Source organism: Mytilus edulis, chromosome 1, assembly GCF_963676685.1.
Source record: "Mytilus edulis chromosome 1, xbMytEdul2.2, whole genome shotgun sequence".
Classification (NCBI taxonomy): Eukaryota; Metazoa; Mollusca; class Bivalvia; order Mytilida; family Mytilidae; genus Mytilus; species Mytilus edulis.
The window spans coordinates 105,127,604-105,138,897 of record NC_092344.1 but is presented as its reverse complement, the minus strand read 5'-3'; the positions used below and the strand labels follow the sequence as shown (position 1 = coordinate 105,138,897).

Below are 11,294 nucleotides of genomic sequence, written 5' to 3'. Positions count from 1 at the left end.
AGAAATAGACTTAACCAAGAGAACTGAACATTAACTGATGAACCATGAAACTAAGGTCAAGGTCAGATGAACCATGCCAGGCAGACATGTACTGCGTAAAGTTCTTACACAAATATAGTTAACCTATTGCTTATAGTTTAAGAAAAACTGACAACAAAAAATTAACTCTGAGTAATGAACCGTGAAAATGAGGTCAAGGTTAAATAAAACTTGCCAGACTGACATGCACATCATTAAATATTTCCACACACCAAATATAGTTGACCTATTGCATATAGGGTTAGAAAAAAAAACAATCTCAAAAACTTAACTTTGACCACTGAGTGTTACCATGAAAATGAGGTCAAGGTCAGATGACACCTGCCAGCTAGACATGTACACCTTACAATCATTCCATACACCAAATATACTAGACCTATTGCTTATAGTATCTGAGATATGGACTTGACCACCAAATCTTAACCTTGTTCACTGATCAATGAAATGAGGTTGAGGTCTAATGAAAACGGTTTGATGGACATGAGGACCTTGCAAGGTATGCACATACCAAATATAGTTATGCTATTACTCATTATAAGAGAAAAATTAACTTTACAAAAAAATTTCAACTTTTTTCAAGTAGTCACTGAACCATGAAAATGAGGTCAAGGACAATGGACATGTGATAGCTGGAAAATTTATAACATGAGGCATCTACATATAAAGTATGAAGCATCCAGGTCTTCCACCTTTTAAAATATTAAGCTTTAAAAATGTAGCTTATGCCGCTAAGGATCATAACTGCACAAAATCATCAGACCAGAACAAAATTCAAACTTGATCTGTATCTTGTCATAAAACCATATACCAATTAGTCCTCTATCAGTTAAACATTTATTGTTCTGAAACAATATGCTAACTTGACCTATATCTTGTAATGGTGTAAACTATATAACAAATATCAAGTCAATATCTTAAAGCATGATGACTAAAGGTGAAAAACTGATTATTAAAGTGAATTTTCCAAGTCCAAAGAACATAACTCTGCACAAAATTATCTGACCTTAACAAAATTCAAACTTGATCTGTAACTTGTCATGATAAAACAATATATCAAATCTAATCAATATCTTCAAGCATGAAGAAAAAAAGTGTGGAAAACTGATTTGCCGAATGAACAGACAAAGTGCAATCCTGGCCTTGAAGGCATAAAACTTTGCTCAGTGCTCGGAGCACAAAAATCATGCTCGAAACATGAAATCCAGCAATTTCATTGGTTTATTTCAGAGTCTGAGTACAAAAATCATGCTCAAAAGTTTTATGACCGTGAGGCCTGAAGTCCCCTTAGATTTGGTTGGTTGATGACTAATCAACCTAAAGGGGCTATAATTTTTTTAACAACAAATAAAAATGTATTATGAAATGAAGAAACAAAAGCAACCAGTTATTCATTATTTTATCACAATTTTATATAAATACATATAATAATTATCATTCAAAACAATCATGTCATTCTAGCATCCTTACAAAACACAAATTAAAAACCTTTCAAAGTCACAAATATAATGATCAATATCTTGTAAAAATTAGTAGTCTGTATAAATAAATAATCATATAAAAACGTCAGTATCACTTAACATGTTTCATACATTGTTCATTTTGTTTTCACATAATGTTCCTCATTGTGATAAATACATACTATCAAACATATACAGAGTACAACATAAACTTCTAATTATTGTGACTAGTCAATAGATATTCAATAAATATATCTCTCAAGAGATTATCAAACTTTTTGTTTATAAAAATTATCATAATGTGTAATATCAAAGATTATCAAAGATAATACACATATCAAATATTGTTACTAGAATTTCAATACTCTAACATTTGTATATTGTTTATATAATAGTCATTTTCAGATAAATAGTAAGAATTGTCATTTATATATTTGTAGTTTCATCGTTGAAATTTCTGATAGATCACATAAATAAACTTTTGTTAAACCTTCAAAATTAATGTTTCAAGTAAGTTTTTATATAGGAAATTTAAGTCTAATGTTACATCTTTTTATCAAGTCTTCTATGTAAGTCTCATTAAAGTTTAGATTTTCCGGCTGCTGACTGGAATTCTCTCAGCTTCATTGCAAGTCCCATATTCCCTTGAATCTTTAGTTTGCCTTGGAAAAAAGCCTGGAATATAAAATAGTTATCCATCATTTTGGCGGAAGTACTGGCAAGGACAGTCATGCTTTTTTTGCTCCTGCAAAAACTCTAACTAGCAAGATCTAGGCCAGCATATAAACTTAACAAATGGACTGGAGTCACAGATTTTAAGGATTTTATTCAAACGGTAAAATTAATTTTTCTACAAATTCACAGATTTCACGACAATAAGGGAGAATATTCTGAATATTTCGTTTACTACAAGAGATTTGCTAACGTTGCTAACGTCGTCGGGTTGTTAGTGGCGATTGATTGTTCTCCATTGTTCTCTCGGCGTTCAATTGCAACATCAATAACTTTATTATATATATTTTGAATAATAATGTCGGAATACAAAGAACTTGATACCAAAACTATCTTTATATTAAACTCTGTACTTGCTGTCGTGGCAGATCTCCAGACAAAATGTGGAAAACTTGAGCGGGAAGTTTCAAGGATATCGCAATTTGAGGGGAAATTAGACGCAATGATAACAAGAATTGAACACGTAGAACAGAAGTGCGAAATTGTGTTGAACCGAAATAAAATGATCGAAGAAAAAGGAGAACAAGTGAGTACGGTTGTGCATAAAATTATAGATCGCTGCAAAGAAAATGTGTCGAAAATATCATTGCTAGAAGAAGCAAAAGATAACAAAGAAAACACATTCGATATAAAATGCGTCAATGACCGATTGTCAAATATGGAGAGCGATGTCGAAGAGTTACAATGGAGATCAATGACTAACAATATCATTATATCCGGATTAAAGCACGAGTCAAATGAGGATACAGAGAACATTGTAAGGGATTTTATCCGCAAAAAACTCGGAATCGTTGAAAATATGAATTTCGTTTCTGTACATCGTTTCGGAAAGCAAAGACAAAATATAATGACTAAGTTTGTATCTTTGAAAGATAAACAGTTAGTCATGAGGAACTGTCACAAATTAAAGGGGACAAATATTTCTGTCCGCACACAATTTCCTGTAAAAATTGAAAAGAAGAGGAAAAACTTATATCCTGTTTTAAAGCAGGCAAAGAAAGACCGAAAGAAAGCTGTTTTGATAAGAGATAAACTTTTCATAGAAGAAGAATTGTACAAAACAAACGATGACAGAGTATCAAAAAACATGGATCGCAAGGAAATACCGAACAGAAACAGCCAAATTTTTGAAGCCGATAAATTATCGGATAAATGTCCATTAATTAATTCGACCTGACCCAGTGATTTTAACTCATGGAATCGTCCGATACCAAATCTGCGGGAAATGCTGAAGCGGAATAGAATTAATTCTGACGAACCTGATACGTAATTTAAAGCCTGGCCTATACAAATTAGTGTGAAGTGCATGAACTCTATCAATAATCTATCTTGAAAAAAAATTAATTCTACGCTAGTACTATCCTAAACTTATTTCACAGATACTGAAAACTTCTTTTTCACCCGTAGTGATAAAAGATTTGCGTTATTTTTTATTTGTAATATTTATTGAGCAATTTTTTATTTTGTATACTACATAATGCTGCTCTGGTTGCACACAATATGTGCCTGAGTGTATTAATAAACTTGTCTTGTCATCATTCATATTTCTTCTCTCCTCTGTATTACAGTATATATATATAACCAACTGCTTAGTTAAAATTATAGATATATCACATTACATCACAAAACTACACTGAAAGTAATACCCTATACTAGTAATGGTTTTAATTTCCATATACGAATAAACCACAATAATAAACCACAATGGTTCTGCATATCTAAACCTTGATTATTTATTAGTAAATGATACATAAATTTATCCAAAGATTTTATATGACCGCACACATTTTTTTGCGTGTATAATGCTATGCTGTCGGCGGCGTCTGAAGACACATTTGGTTTCCGGACAACAACTTTAGTTTAAGTAAATGGATCTCTATTCAATAAATTTTTCCAGAAGGCTGAAAACCACAAAAGAAAGGTTGAGATTGATTTTTAGGAATTATGGTACCAACATTATAGGGCCAAAAAAGGGACAAAAAAAAACCCAAGCATTTTTGTAGTTTCCTGACAATAACTTTTTGGAAAGTGTTTGGATCTCTCAGAAATTGTACCCCAAGGTTCCATATCACAAAGGGAAGTCTGGGACTAAGTTTGGGGGTAAATACCCTCCAACGTTCAGGAAGTTAGGGCAAAAAAAAGTATTTTTCTAGTTGCCAGACAATATCTTTAAAAAGTGTATGGATCTCTCTAATATTGTACTGCAAAGACAATACCACAAAGGACTGTGAAAGTGTCTTATTACTATGTATCATTGATATATTACCAATGGTTTGAATTTTTTTTTACATTCAACACAACAATAAGTCTGTATGGAAAGACTATTCATTAAACAACATTAGAAAACTTTAATATAAATATAAGTTCTTTGTGGAGAATGTTTACAATAAATACTTCAATTTTTGGTTTACAACATACCTGCTGAGGATTCAGTTTTCCCAACATTAAGTTTAACATATCATCATCTTTCATGTTAATTGTCACATCACCTTTGGCTGAAAGAAATATTTTTTAAATTATAAAAAAAATCCTCAAAAAATTAAACCTATTTGGAATTTGATGACCCAAACAGGTGATCATAATTATTGGTTAAAATATCCATCTTGTGAGGAAAGGAGGGCTACATTCTCACATAAATGATAAACCCTGCAACATATTTCATTAGCTTGTTCAAAGTCAGGAACATGTTATCCTATTGTTTGTTGTTGATTGCTGTCTGCCATAATTGTCTTCACCATAAATCAGACAATAGGATTTCTCTTTTGAATTGCTTTACATATTTTCATACTTGGGCCTTTTATAGCTGACTAAAATATAGGCTACAGATTTTACTCATTGCTGAAGGCTGCATTGTAAACTAGTTGTTTTTAAAAATCCCCATTATTTGGTCTGGTGGTTAGTTGTTTCATTGTCAATCTCTTTCTTTATATAATAAGCATAATTTTGTTCACTTTCATGTTTTTGGTATCCACTGAGACATGGCAACAGAATGCTGTCAAATCCTTTATATAACAATCAATTCTTGTCATAACTACAACATGAAGTTCAGAATAGTAATAACTGGGTTATCTTTAGTGGGTCAATTTAAAATACAGCAAGTTAAACTTACGTTCAACACCAAATTTAACTGATCCACTGCCATTCTTTGCATCAACAACCCACACACCTTCTGTTCCATCATTGGCCTTTACTTTAAAACAGAAAACTCCTTTCATCTTTTTCACCCATGCAGCTCCATCCTAGACAAAGTAAACAAAATATTTTGAATAGATAGTGATTTCTATTAGAAACAACATGCTAACTGACCTATAAACTTAAACTAAATCATTAAGTTAAATAACTAGAGGCTCTCAAGAGCCTGTATCGCTCACCTGATTCTACTTGGGATTTTGAAATAATATTAAATAATGTAAAAATTTGTAACAGATACTTATAATGATGTTTTAGGCCAAATTTGGTTTAATATTGTTAAGTTTGGTTTCATTTCATTCAGTAGTTCTCTTAAAAAAGACATTTGTATGTATTTCCCATAGGGTCCCATGTTTAACTAAATCCCCAGCTGGCGACCATCTTTGATAATGGATCAGCTACCAACTAACAACACTTGGTCAGCATCTCATAAGGAACATTCATGATACATTTGATTTCATTACTTTCAGCGGTTCCTAAAAAGAAGACATTTGTATGTATTTCCCATAGCATCCTATGTTAAACTAAGTTGCCTACTGGCGGCCATCTTGGATAATAAAAGGGCTACAAAGTAACAACACTTGGTCAGCACCTCATAAGGAACATTCATGCCATGTTTGATTTCATTCCATTCAGTGCTTCTCTAAAAGAAGACATTTGTATGTATTTTCCATGGGGTCCTATGTTAAACTTAGTCCCCCACTGGCGGCCATCTTAGATAATGGATCGGCTACAAAGTAACAACACTTGGTCAGCATCTCATAAGGAGTATTCATGCTATGTTTGGTTTCATTCCATTCAGTGGTTCTCTAAAAGAAGACATTTGTATGCATTTCCCATAGGGTACTGTGTTAAACAAAGTCCCCCGATGGCGGCCATCTTGGATGATGGATCGACTACAAAGTAACAACACTTGGTCAGCATCTCATAAGGAACATTCATGCTATGGATGCTATAAACAGTTTCGTATAAAAAACTAGGGGTTATTCCCCGACTAAAAATAACCATGGAGGGAAACCCCTGTTTATTTACTCAATTGGTGAAAAAGTATCATGTTTTTTGTATTTGATTGTAAAAATTAGTTAATTAGCTTTGAATTAAAACAGGTTGAATGATTGAAATAATTTTAAAAATTATATTAACTTTACATGTTTTGAGGGGAGACAACACTGTAAACAACCTGTTTTTTTGGCAGTGAAAATTGAAAACTTATTTGCAGCCACTGTAGCTCTTTTCGGAGCAGGAAACCGTACCCTGAAACAAGATTTTTTTGAAAGGCCAGGTAAAAACCTACAAATTTCATACAGTTTTGATTATGTAAAATGTGCATGGATCATGTCTTCATTAGTGTGCACATGACCGGGTTTCAAGTTTTTTATGTTCAAATTAGACCTTTTTTCCCCCATGTTCATAGGATGGAATATTTTTAATATATTAAAAGTACACATTATTTTTATTTCATTATAAACTAGAGAACATTCTGATTCCAGTGATATCTAGTTTTATACAAGTATCTTTATTAATCAGTCCACCACTAAGGGTCACTTATGCATGGTCCCTCAAAATGTGACGTCATAGAAAAAAACTGTTGATTGCACCCTTAAAGGGACAGATATATATTATAGTGATGTTTTCGCATAGAAATGTGTACGGGAATGGAGTAAAACAATTCTGAAAAATATTGTACGGCACTTATACTTTAATTTAAAAGCATCAGTTTGGTATATTTAATGCAAATATTACAGATTTGTACATAGCAACCAGAAATAAGAAAACCAGACTCTGCGCGAATATTGAAGTTTTTTTCAACTTTTTGTGACGTCATGATATTTTATTCAATCTCTCATATATTTGGAACCAAAAGTTGCACATGCAAAGTGTTGATTTTTTCTACTTTGAACTGTATTTCTGATCAGTGTGACATAAATTTTAATTCATTATAATATATATTTGGTACTTTTTAAAGTCATAAAGGTACAAGTGCCATCCCTAAGAAAAACACTATTTCCATATTTTTCTCAACTCAGCTATAACTTAGTTCACATAATACTAGGGACAAAATATATTTAAAGTAACTTTATTCATGCTTATTTCATAGTTTTTATTCTATTTATTCAAAAGAAACCCTATTTTATGATTTATTTTCTTTGTAAAACTGATGAAAATGAGATACAGGAAATGTTTGGAGTTTGCTGGTTAAACTGTTTACCACTGGCCAATATGCCAGTACTACGCGACATAAAAAAAGAGCTGTATTTTCACTATTCGTGGTCACAATCCTTAAAGTCAGACATCATTTTAATCGGTATAGTGTACAGATTCAGAAAAGCTAAGAAATTTTAATATATCGCATATAAAGTTTTGCCTTAAAGGGACAGATATATATTATAGTGATGTTTTCGCATAGAAATGTGTACGGGAATGGAGTAAAACAATTCTGAAAAATATTGTACGGCACTTATACTTTAATTTAAAAGCATCAGTTTGGTATATTTAATGCAAATATTACAGATTTGTACATAGCAACCAGAAATAAGAAAACCAGACTCTGCGCGAATATTGAAGTTTTTTTCAACTTTTTGTGACGTCATGATATTTTATTCAATCTCTCATATATTTGGAACCAAAAGTTGCACATGCAAAGTGTTGATTTTTTCTACTTTGAACTGTATTTCTGATCAGTGTGACATAAATTTTAATTCATTATAATATATATTTGGTACTTTTTAAAGTCATAAAGGTACAAGTGCCATCCCTAAGAAAAACACTATTTCCATATTTTTCTCAACTCAGCTATAACTTAGTTCACATAATACTAGGGACAAAATATATTTAAAGTAACTTTATTCATGCTTATTTCATAGTTTTTATTCTATTTATTCAAAAGAAACCCTATTTTATGATTTATTTTCTTTGTAAAACTGATGAAAATGAGATACAGGAAATGTTTGGAGTTTGCTGGTTAAACTGTTTACCACTGGCCAATATGCCAGTACTACGCGACATAAAAAAAGAGCTGTATTTTCACTATTCGTGGTCACAATCCTTAAAGTCAGACATCATTTTAATCGGTATAGTGTACAGATTCAGAAAAGCTAAGAAATTTTAATATATCGCATATAAAGTTTTGCCTTAAGGGTGCTATAAACAGTTTCGTATAAAAAACTAGGGGTTATTCCCCGACTAAAAATAACCATGGAGGGAAACCCCTGTTTATTTACTCAATTGGTGAAAAAGTATCATGTTTTTTGTATTTGATTGTAAAAATTAGTTAATTAGCTTTGAATTAAAACAGGTTGAATGATTGAAATAATTTTAAAAATTATATTAACTTTACATGTTTTGAGGGGAGACAACACTGTAAACAACCTGTTTTTTTGGCAGTGAAAATTGAAAACTTATTTGCAGCCACTGTAGCTCTTTTCGGAGCAGGAAACCGTACCCTGAAACAAGATTTTTTTGAAAGGCCAGGTAAAAACCTACAAATTTCATACAGTTTTGATTATGTAAAATGTGCATGGATCATGTCTTCATGGGTGTGCACATGACCGGGTTTCAAGTTTTTTATGTTCAAATTAGACCTTTTTTCCCCCATGTTCATAGGATGGAATATTTTTAATATATTAAAAGTACACATTATTTTTATTTCATTATAAACTAGAGAACATTCTGATTCCAGTGATATCTAGTTTTATACAAGTATCTTTATTAATCAGTCCACCACTAAGGGTCACTTATGCATGGTCCCTCAAAATGTGACGTCATAGAAAAAAACTGTTGATTGCACCCTATGTTTGGTTCCATTCCATTCCGTGGTTCTCTAAAAGAAGACAATCGTATGTATTTCCTGTACGGTCCTATGTTAAACTAAGTCCCCCGTTGGTGGCCATCTTGGATGCTGGATCAGCTACAAAGTAACAACACTTGGTCAGCACCCCACAAGGAACATTCATGCTATGTTTGGTTTCATTCCATTCTGTGGTTCTCTAGGAGCAGTTCAAAATGTAAAAAGTTTACGCCGACGACGGACGAGGGAAGCCAAGTGATGAGAAAAGCTCACTTGCTCGGGCCAGGTGAGCTAAAAATTAACTAGTCTCTAAAAATCCTGTGTTGCTCATCAAGGTATATGTGCATTTTCAACAATGAATCCTCTCAATCATTAAGGATTAGAATAGAGGAGTCATCAGATGATTTGGGCCATATTGAGTTAATTGTGGATCTTGTCTTGCTTATTATTACTGATCAGCACTAAAATTCCAGGTATTTCTGGCTCCTACAAAATATCGTTTAATGCATTTTGTCATATAAATTACCATTCCAAAAGAAGGTTGTGTTTTAAAAAAATAAGTTGAAATTTGGAAACTGACAAGGCAAAAAAAAGATTCAATAACATACTTTTGGGTGCAGATAAAAACTATATGACAGCATAAATAATACAAAGTTATACCTTGTCAAGATTGCTTTTAATTTCTTTGAAAATTGCTGCTGACTGGAATTTATCTTCTGTAGAAGCACTGGTGGCAAATGCTTGAATTCGACTGAAATAAACACACTTAAATACATAATTTTACTTCTTTGATAAAACCAATAGTAAAAACATAGCAAAACAATCCTGAATTTGTAACAGGTTGTCTGCTGTGCATATTAGATTTTGTAAAATATCAGCTGTGAGTCAGGATATAAAGCTTTTTGTGCTGTGAGCAAAGCAAACTATTTCAAATATGGTTCATATTGTGTCCAGCAGCTGACATTTAATGAAAAAAAATTATGATGAAAATCTGGTAATGGATTTTTCACATTGTTTTTGTGTATTTTGCAAGAAAACAAATATAAGTGTATTTCACCAGATAACCAGAAGATGACTTGATAAGTACAGGTCAAATTATCAACATCTTTTAATTCATTTAGACATTGGTAATGTGTCCAGATCAAAGTTATTATAATAATATAATATATAATATATAAATTTTTAATTTCAAGCCAGGTTAATGTATTTGATGTCAAAAAGCCCCGATAGGCAATATTTTATGAAGAGCTTAGCATAGTGATACAGGCAGTAGGAAAACCGATAAACAGTATAACCACTAAAGAGATATTTATAACAAATTAAATGGTCAATTTAAATTTATAGGCTTCTGGAAATGGTTCTATTTTACACTTAGAAAAATTCTAAAATACCACATACATTTATACACATCAGATAACTAACCTCTGATTAGGGAATCCTTTTTTATATAATGCTACAACTGCTGCACCTCCCAATCCTATATTGTGTTGAAGAGCAACCTTTGCATTAGATACTTGTCTCTTGTCAGCCATGCCTCTAAGCTGCCAACACAGTTCAGCACACTGAGCAAGCCCTAAAAAGTAGATTACCAAGTACTTAACTAGCCTGTTGTTTTAGTACTGAATACAAAGTATCTAAAGTATCTTTCTTGTTGTAGAACTGACAATAAGACAGGACTTTATAGTATTTATTGTAAAGAATTTTAAATACATAATTCCAAATAAGTCACACTATTCTCTTATCTTAATCATGGATAATGTTACAGCTTTTCTACAAAAGTATGCAAAACAAAACTTTAATCGACTTGCTTGTTATGTTTGCTTGGATATTTGCAAACAATAGACAGGCAGAGTTTCAGTTTGTTTAGTATATACTGGGATGAGATTGGACAACAAAAATTGACCTACCATGTGGAACTTAACCTTGAAATGAAGTTTATGTTTATTGTCTAATCAAAGTCCAGTATATAGTAAACAGACTACCTACCTGATCAATGGTTTGCTTTGCATGCTTTTAAAGAAAAGCTGTAATGTTGGTGTTTACAGATGCCAGCTGTAAAGTCAAAAAAGTTTAAATAATAATTTATATTT

At 32.0% G+C, this 11,294-nt stretch overlaps 1 protein-coding gene across 1 annotated transcript in view; it reads right to left on the bottom strand.

Moving 5' to 3' along the window:
* Nucleotides 1-1,418: 1,418 nt before the first annotated feature.
* LOC139517035 (sterol carrier protein 2-like) overlaps nucleotides 1,419-11,294 on the bottom strand; it is a 30,001-nt gene continuing 20,125 nt past the window's right edge. Inside the window, exons 14-18 of the mRNA XM_071307628.1 lie at nucleotides 10,627-10,777; nucleotides 9,865-9,955; nucleotides 5,338-5,467; nucleotides 4,647-4,723; nucleotides 1,419-2,171 (exon numbers count right to left, since the gene is read on the bottom strand). Of these exons, the coding sequence (XP_071163729.1) occupies nucleotides 2,076-2,171; nucleotides 4,647-4,723; nucleotides 5,338-5,467; nucleotides 9,865-9,955; nucleotides 10,627-10,777 (545 nt within the window). The 3' untranslated portion in view covers nucleotides 1,419-2,075. The remainder of the gene's footprint in view (nucleotides 2,172-4,646; nucleotides 4,724-5,337; nucleotides 5,468-9,864; nucleotides 9,956-10,626; nucleotides 10,778-11,294) is intronic.